Here is an 8,732-nt window from a genome sequence, read left to right on the forward strand (position 1 = left end):
TCGAGGCATAGAGATTAGAGAGTAACTTAACTATTTGTTGATATTTGTTTGAAGTAAAGTGTTTGGGAGGGAATAATATATGTTTTGGTTTTAAAAAGTTGTAGGTTACTAACAATTTTTTAAGAAAAATGTTAGGGATCAATATTTCTTATTAATATTAGATAAAATTTTAGATCAATATCTTTTTTTATACTAGTAAGATTTTGGACTTACTATTAGAATTTAGAATTTAAAATTTATTATTAGAAATAATAATTTTTGTTAATCATATAACATTGTTATTTTTTAATGTAGCTAACAATCGTATTCTCCCTTCTTCCTTTCAGATTCTCTGTTTTTTTAATGTTAATTACAAATCTATTTATTATCTAATACAACTTTTAAATAAAATAGATTGTTTTTCTTTGGATGAGTAGATTGGACAATCCCTAATTTTAGATACACAATATATCCACATACTCATCACACTTTTACCACATTTTTCTTCCATTGCAATCTCTAGGGTTTAAACCCTAGATCTTTGAGGTGAGAAGAGGGAGATATACCATGTGAACTAAGGTTTATTGGCGTTTTTCTTTGGGTTTGTGATGCATCTATTATCTAAGGCATTTGTTAAGACTTTAAAAAACATGTTTTGTAGTCTTTCAAATGAAAGGGGAAAAGGATAGTAGACTTTCTTCTTGGGTGTCATTTTTTTCTTGGGTCTGAAGAACCAAGTTCAAATGAGAATTGAGAGCATTGGATCATATGTGTTGACAGTATTGGTGTGTTGTTTAAGCCCATATTTCGAAGTGAGTCCCAAAAGAAAGCCCATATCTTACATGGGGATTGTGACTTGGGAGGTTGGTGTTTGATGTATGCTAAATTGAAATGGGGATTGCACGGTTAGTGTTTGATGAGTAGGATCAAGGAATTTGAGTTCATGGATACTTTTATGTTATGTGAAAAATGGTGAGAAAAGGGTTGGAAAAAAATGTATTTTTGGAGTAAAAATATGAATGTTAACCAAACTTTAAAATAGACAAAATATATTTAGAACAAAAACAAAACAAAATGTTTCCAACATTTAGAAACAACTGTTAAGAATCAAAACTAAAACAATATTTTATCCATTTATTGTATTATGATGTAATAGAAAAATTACTTCTTCAAAATGAGTATAAAATTATATCTATATCCCCATTCCCCCACAAAACTAAGAGAAAATAAAAAACTTAGGGATTGCTTAAGCATTTACAAAAGGAATTGCTTAAGCATTTACAAGCGGCTCACTGATTTGAAGCAATTCGTTTTTGAGACCCGTGAAAACAACAGAATCTGTTTCCAGTGGCTTGAACTTGATTAGAGCCGAAGGTACCAAGTCCTCATCCTCCAATGTTTTATTGTTCTCCCCTGCTTTGGTGAACCGAGGGATTGCCTGCCGTCGGACTACTACCGGATGCATTAGCTCAAACTCCAAACCTGGTTGTTTCAATGCAGAGCTGACAAACTGCATCATCAACATGAAAATCAAGAACAGTGCTGAGTAGTTGTCCCAAAACAGACACTAAACTGATAAAAGATGGAGGATATGCAAACAGTCAAATCCATCCACAATGTATTGCATGAGTTTACAACAATATATATACATACAACATAAATCATTTTATACAACTAGGGACTTCTTTGTAAATTGCAATTATAGTTATCCAACAGTAAATTGTTAGCTCAAGAAATTTCCAACTTCCATGATTGAATTTTTCCCCTCAAAACAAGGTATCAAATTTGTTGAAGGACAAACCTCATAGAGGGCCATAGTTGGTTCCCATGGAGAAAATACACCTTGAAGTACAACTCCATCTGGAAACTGAATCCTAATAATAGCTTTTGTGTATCTCTTCTTGGCAGCTTTTGCTTGCTTTTCCTTTAATGACTTGGGAATTAAAAGCTGAGACTCTTCAATCTTTTTTCTCCTTAATTCAGCTTCTCTTCTCACCTCTTCAACTGAAAGTTTATAGAAGGAATCTGGTAGCTCAATTTTTGCTGCAACAGTTTCAGGAACGGCAAAGAAGACCTTCACCTATAAGAGACATTTTTTTAAAAAACAGGACAAAATTTTAGAGATATTTAATCTAAATAATTGGTTTGCCAGTAATCCTTTAAATGGACCAAAGTACCCAAAGCTAATAGGAAAGACAATGACAAACAACTTCATCTCTGCAAAATAACAAATAGAGAATCAAAATGAATATATTTGAAGAATCAAGGTTATTTAGATATCCACTAACAACTAACAAGGTATATCCTTGTTTTGATTAAGGCTTCTTTGCCGCTGCCTTATCTTCAGTAAATGAGGATAAGAATTGGAATGAAGACCAAAATATATGACCCTTAGCAGATTGAGACGAAAATAAAAACAGGGCTTCTATTCAAAGATTCATCAGGTTGATACATTTCAGCAGTTCTGCTTATGTCTTTTCTGCTAGAGTAATTTGAGTGAAATTCTTACAAAGATTATGGCTTGTTGACATCTGCTGCGTCTATTCCTAATTCAAACCAACTTATGCCATCCATCAGTAATTACCAAATGCAAAAGAATGACTAAGTTTTCCAACTAACCCCAGTGTCATGATTCCAAACCCAAATACTTAATTAGTAATTACTGATTCACACATGACCTAAACGTGATTTCAAAATACAGAGAAGCTTCCTACAACACTGACTATTAAAGTATTACCTGTCTGTCGATAGGCTTGGATTCAGGTTTTGCATCTATGTTGTCAGCAGAAGCTGCAGCCAAATTCTCACTCTTTGGAGAAACTTGCTGTGATTCCAGCAACAGTGTTGCTTTGTTGATCAATCTTATCTGCTCCTCTGAAGGAAGCTCCATGACGGCCCAAGTCTCGCCATTCTCGTCCTTAAGTTCAAAGCCAAGAAAGCAAATCAACTCAGTTCCACCGACAACCTCGGCAATAGCCTCCTTAATTTTAGGATTGGCCAATCTGATCTTCCTAAACTTGGCATTCTCAGGCTCTCTAACAACATTCTTCAACAGCTTCAAAAGAATGTCGATGGATCCGTGGGAAGGCTTCCCTGAGACGTAAGTGCCAACACAAACCTCCAATTCAGCATTGGAGTCGGCACCAGTGTCTGCCAATTGAGACACATCAGCACGCTCAGCGTTGTTACTCAAACAAGTGTCCACATGCTCAGAAACCTCATCTTCGGATCTAAAAGAATTGCCACAAACAGGACACTCATATACATTAAGTGAATACCCGTTTTGAGATCTCTTGGATGATGTGACGAATGAATCAAATGGGTCGAACCCAGAAGTTGGAGGTTTGGGATCCCTCTCGGCGGAAGAGGCGGTGGCTTTGTGGGGAGGGGGCGTGGGATTGGAATTGAGGGGGCGAGGGCGAGGGGTGGAAGTGGAATTAGCGGTTGCATAGGGAGGAGGAGAGGGAGAAGAAGAAGATCCCAAGACGCGACCTTGGCCCTTGAATTTGGCGGAGGATGAAGAGGTGAAAGAGTTGTTGACTTTCTTCATGAAGCCTTTCATCTTATCTTTAACGTCGTCCATTTTCTAAAGGGGAATCAAGAGAGGAATCGCGTGAATATAAGAGCAGAAAGAAGGAAACCTTGGAAGAGAAAGGAGGTGCTTTGGCCTTTGCGCGTTCAATTTTGAGACCGTTGACAAACACTAACGAGTGCAGCAGAATATGTATGTAATATTCTTACAGAGTAATCAGGGACCAAAACGAGTAATCACTCATCGCTAACCCCACGCCGCCTCCGTTAAGCAACTCCTTTTTTTTTCCGAGTTAGTTAAGCAATTAAGAAACACCAAATATTTGAAAAATGTTGTAAAAAAAATAATAAGAAAAAGAAAATAAATATAAAATAAAAAATATAAATAAATAATTTTAGTATTAATATTCACTATAATTAATATTTTAATATAATAGAAATTGTTACGATGGGTAACCGGAGATTAGTCCAATGGATGGCGTTCGGCGGCCCAAGTGTATGATGGAGGAGGACTCCGTGTGGGTCCGCAACTCGGGAGGCTCCGTCCGACTTGTGCTCGCGTGTGAATGGGGGGTGGTACCTGCAAAGACACTCCGATGCCTAAGTTAGCAAGGGTGTGAGCAGGTCTTAGAGAGTATTGGACTTAGGAATACCTGAGGTGTGTCAGTGTACTTATAGTGGTGAGCCAATAACCACCGCTGGAGTAGTGCCGTATCTTTAGGATAATAACCGTCCCATTATCTTAGGGAGGTTAAGATATGGCTTTATGAAGTGGTTAGAGAGATTTCAGGGGCGGTTACTCATTTGAATGAGTATTTATCTGCCAGCTAATCTCACAACCGACTTCTTCGTACAAAGTCGGGGTTGACACCGACCTCTTGCGTGGAGGTGGTGCTTTGCTAGGCTTAATCTAATGGATCAGGCCTTTCGATTGGACCTGGGCCCTCATCATTGGGCCAGGGTATGAACAGTGCCCCTACTTGAGCCCAAATTTTCTTTAAAGTTTGGGTTCAAGTATTCAACTCGGGTTCGTAGTCGACTTGTTTGAAAGAGCACGGATCTTGGAAACCGACGTGATTTTCGCGACTTTTGATTTCTGACAGTTACGTCAATTCAAGCGTCGTGTCCGTTGAGGGATCATTTAGGGATTGGGGGCTTTGGTAACGGTGCAGTCTCATTAATGACTGCCTCGCTTTTTACCATTATGCCCCTTAGCCTTTTTTATAAATACTTTCCCTCTCTTTCCATTTTCCGTTTCTGCAATCTTTCAAACTTTCTCCTTATCTTGTTCGTGCCGTATCCTTGCGTTCGAAGACTTCCGTTCTTCTCCAACCTCCATTTTCGGATAAAGGTTAGTTTTGCTTTATCCCTGTCACTTTTGTTTGCATGTTCTGTTTGGCGAGTAGATAGGTTGACCTGTAGATTCTAGTTTCGAATCTCTCTTCTTTAGTGGCCGTATTTTTTGATTTTCTTTTTCTTTTTCCTTTTTGTAGGTTTTCTGCCACTTTCTTCTTTATAAAAAATGGCCTCTGTAGACATTCTTTCTCAGTGGGTTGACGATACGGTCCTTGGGGAGGAACCGTTGGTTGACGCTGAGTTCATCACCCACCTTCGTACTCATCATAGGCTCTGTACTTCAGACGAGGACGAGCCCAAATATGAACTGATAATCCCGAGTCCTGAAGACCGGGTCTGTTTTGGGAGAGCTAATGAGGCGGCCCCTCATTTTTTCTTCATGTATGAATGTATGATCACCCGTTTGGGTGTTTTCTTCCTTTCTCTGATTTCGAGATATCTGTCTTGCACCACTGTAAGGTTGCCCCTACTCAACTCCATCCCAATCATGGGGTTTTTTGAAGATTTACCAGTTATAAGCCACGCTCTGGACTTTCCGACTTCCTTGAGAATCTTCTTCTATCTTTTCCATATGACTAAGCCCTTTAGTGGGCTAAACAACAAACAACAATGGGTATCCTTCCGAGCCATTCAAGGTCGGAGGATTTTCACCCTTTTGACGAGTCTTCCACGATTTCAAAAACTTCTTTTTCAAGGTTCAAGCTGTAGAGGGTCACCACCCCTTTTTTCTGGACGAGCATTCCTCCCCTCGCTTTCCCCTTATTGGCTGCCGGCCACCCCTTGCGAAAAGATTGGTCTAGATGATCTAGACGAGGTGGAGGCGGCCATTATAGGGTTTTTCCGAGAAGCGTGGGGGAGGTCCCATATTTGGATACCAGGAAAATTCTTCAGGGAACACCGACTTTCGTTCAGTCTCAAATAGGTAGCGCATGCATTCTTTATTTCCGAGTAGTTTCCGCCGACTTATATTTTTCCGACTTGTGACTTTTGTTTTCTTTTGTAGATATGGCAAAAAGGAATGCTCAGGAGGCCTACCAAAGGGTCCGGAAGGCCAAGGCGAAGTCCCGGGCTAGGTCCGGGGCGGTCACCTCTCCTCCCCCTCTACCTCCTCCTCCTAAGAATACTGGCACTCCCACTCAACCTATTGTAATCTCTTCCTCGAGTTGCCCCGACCACCCCCTCTGCCCAAATTCTCTCCGAACCCGAGAAGAAGAAGCGCAAGACTTCAGAGTCTGGCTCTTCTTCCTTCGATGGTGGGGTTAAGGCGGATGCTATGGCATTCGTCCGAAAGAACATCTATCCTTTATACATATGGATGATGTTTCTGTTCGGAACCACCTTACCACCATGGCCGAGGAGAGTTTTAGGACGGCGGGTGTTTGTGGCAAGCTTTTAGACATTTTTGAGAAGGCTCCCCTTAGCTCCTTGGGTGCAACCTCGAGGGTTGAGGAGTTGGAGGGGAGACTTCGTATTTTTGAAAAACATGAGAAGGAGCTAAAGGAGGAGGAGATAAGTTGAGGAAGGAGAGGGATCACCTGAAGGAGGAGGAGGGCAAGCTGCGGGCCCAATGTACTTTGGAGGCTAATCTGAGGAAGACAGCGCAAGATAGCTACCACAGCTTATTTCAGGATATTGTGGCTGTGAGGAAGGACTTGCTGAATTCCCGAAACGCATACGCCGAGTTGGAGGACTCTATTGCTGAGGGTGCCGAGGAGTCTTGGAGGATTTTTCTGGAACAAGTCAGGGTAATTGCTCCCGACTTGGATCTTTCTCCTCTCCACCCTGACAAGGTGGTTATAGATGGTGCCATTGTTGATCCTCCTGTCCCCGAGGTCCTTTCTGAGTCAGATTTAAAGACTCGGGGACAGAGGATTATAGAGTCTCCTCCTCGGCCCTAAGATGCTCCAAGCACTTCAACTCTTACTCCGACTTCCTCTTTGGCTCCTCCTCCTGGTCCTGGTGGTGTTCCTCCTGGTGGTGATGATTCCTCTACTCCGTCCAAAAAATGACTTCTTTATTTTTGTGGCTATATGGGGGCCCGGCCTGTGGGTCCCCTCTTTTTTAAACTCTGTTTATTTATTGGTGGTTGTGAACAATTTTCTTCTGGCCTTTTAAGGCCGTAAACAAAATGATTCGTGCCCTTTTTGGATAAGGGTTTAAAACAAAATAAATGCCTTTTTTGGATAAGGGTTTGAGTTACCTTATGCGTGCACATGCTTTTCTGTTTTTGGATATGTTTGATCTTTTTGAAAAACCTTCTGTTAGCTTGCATTATTTTTTCGAGCCTTTTTCGCGCAAAGGCTTGTATGCAGCCTTTAAACTTCTTCTAGGTTTCTCAATCTCTTTTGTTTATCCTTTATACTCAACTTTGCTTTGGTGAGTTTTGTGACTTAGGTTATTTTTGCGATGCGTTTTCTTTACTTGGTGTTATACTCGATCTGTGGATCGAAGTTTTCCAAGTTTCCCTACTCGGGATTACTTTCCGACTTATGAGTCGGGTTGGTTCCCGAGTTTTTACGATCGACTTGTATAACCTCTTACACCGACTTGTACCTCGTCGTTTTATCCTGACGACCATCTAGGTCGGTTCACGGGATTTTCACGCTTTGTCGAGCTTAAGCCGGCGCGTTTCGTAGAAAGACTTAGAAAAATAAAGGAGGATATTATAAGAGATATTATGAAATGAAAAAGATCTTTATTAGTCGAGAAGGTACTTTTTGCTACTAAGGGTTCTGACAGCATATTTTCCCTTAGCCTCTACTATGATGCCTCGTTAAAAACCCTTCTTCAGAAAAAACCCTTTTGGGAAAAAATCATGAAGTTGGGAAAAGAGTACATCAGGGAGCAGAGTTCGCTTTTAACTATAGTACCTTTTTAAATTACAAGCATGCCACGACCTTGGTAACTCAGTGCCGTCCAGGTCGGTTACTTTATAATAACCTTTCCCTAACACTTCCTTGATTTTGTATGGCCCTTTCCAATTTGCGGCGAGCTTTCCCTCTCCCGATTTATTGACTCCGATGTCGTTTCTGATTAAGACCAAGTCATCTACGGCAAATGTTCTTCGAATGACTTTTTTGTTGTATCTGGTAGTCATCCTTTGCTTTAATGCCGCTTCTCTTATCTGGGCATTCTCTCGGACTTCGGGGAGCAAGTCGAGCTCCTCTTGTGCCCCTGTACATTTCCGACCTCATCGTGGAGAATTACCCTTGGGCTTTGCTCACTGATTTCTATTGGAATCATGGCTTCTACGCCGTAGACTAATCGGAAGGGCGTTTCTCCTGTGGCGGATTGGGGGGTCGTCCTATAAGCCCATAGCACTTGGGGGAGCTCGTCAGCCCAAGCTCCCTTTGCTTCCTGTAATCTCTTCTTTAGTCCTGCCAGTATGACTTTGTTAGCTGCCTCGGCTTGCCCATTAGCTTGTGGGTGTTCTACCGAGGTGAATTGATGTTTGATTTTCATACTGGCAACCAAACTTCTGAAGGTGGCGTCGGTGAACTGGGTCCCATTATCTGTGGTGATGGAATAAGGTATTCCATACCTTGTGATAATGTTTTGTAGAGGAACCTGCGACTTCTTTGAGCTGTGATGGTGGCTAGTGGTTCTGCTTCTATCCACTTTGTGAAGTAATCTATTCCCACGATCAAGTATTTGACTTGCCTGGTGCTTGGGGAAAAGGACCTAACAAGTCCATTCCCCATTTTGCGAAAGGCCAAGGGGAAGTTATACTAATGAGCTCTTCTGGTGGAGCCACGTGGAAATTCGCATGTATCTGGCATGGCTGGCACTTTTTCACAAAGTCTGTAGCATCTTTCTGCAAGGTCGGCCAATAGAATCCTGCTCGGATTACTTTCCTGGCCAACGAT

The 8,732-nt window shown here is 41.3% G+C and overlaps 1 protein-coding gene across 1 annotated transcript; it reads right to left on the bottom strand.

Annotated features, from left to right (window-relative positions):
- Positions 1-1,093: 1,093 nt before the first annotated feature.
- On the bottom strand, positions 1,094-3,700 carry LOC130969463 (plant UBX domain-containing protein 2). The gene is made up of 3 exons (XM_057895196.1): positions 2,717-3,700; positions 1,781-2,059; positions 1,094-1,489 (listed from the first exon to the last, which is right to left on the bottom strand). The coding sequence occupies exons 1-3, from the start codon at positions 3,560-3,562 to the stop codon at positions 1,250-1,252; spliced, it is 1,365 nt and encodes a 454-aa protein (XP_057751179.1). The 5' UTR covers positions 3,563-3,700; the 3' UTR covers positions 1,094-1,249.
- Between the last annotated feature and the right edge of the window lie 5,032 nt (positions 3,701-8,732).

Source organism: Arachis stenosperma, chromosome 3 (assembly GCF_014773155.1).
Source record: "Arachis stenosperma cultivar V10309 chromosome 3, arast.V10309.gnm1.PFL2, whole genome shotgun sequence".
Classification (NCBI taxonomy): Eukaryota; Viridiplantae; Streptophyta; class Magnoliopsida; order Fabales; family Fabaceae; genus Arachis; species Arachis stenosperma.

What these genes read in the sequence shown, in the direction of transcription:
- LOC130969463 (XM_057895196.1), bottom strand. Translation starts at nt 3,562, where the DNA reads ATGGACGACGTTAAAGATAAGATGAAAGGCTTCATGAAGAAAGTCAAC. An exon ending in CCAAGCCTATCGACAGACAG is followed by an intron (nt 2,060 to 2,716) that starts GTAATACTTTAA and finishes TGTCTCTTATAG; the next exon opens with GTGAAGGTCTTCTTTGCCGT. An exon ending in CAACTATGGCCCTCTATGAG is followed by an intron (nt 1,490 to 1,780) that starts GTTTGTCCTTCA and finishes TTGATGATGCAG; the next exon opens with TTTGTCAGCTCTGCATTGAA.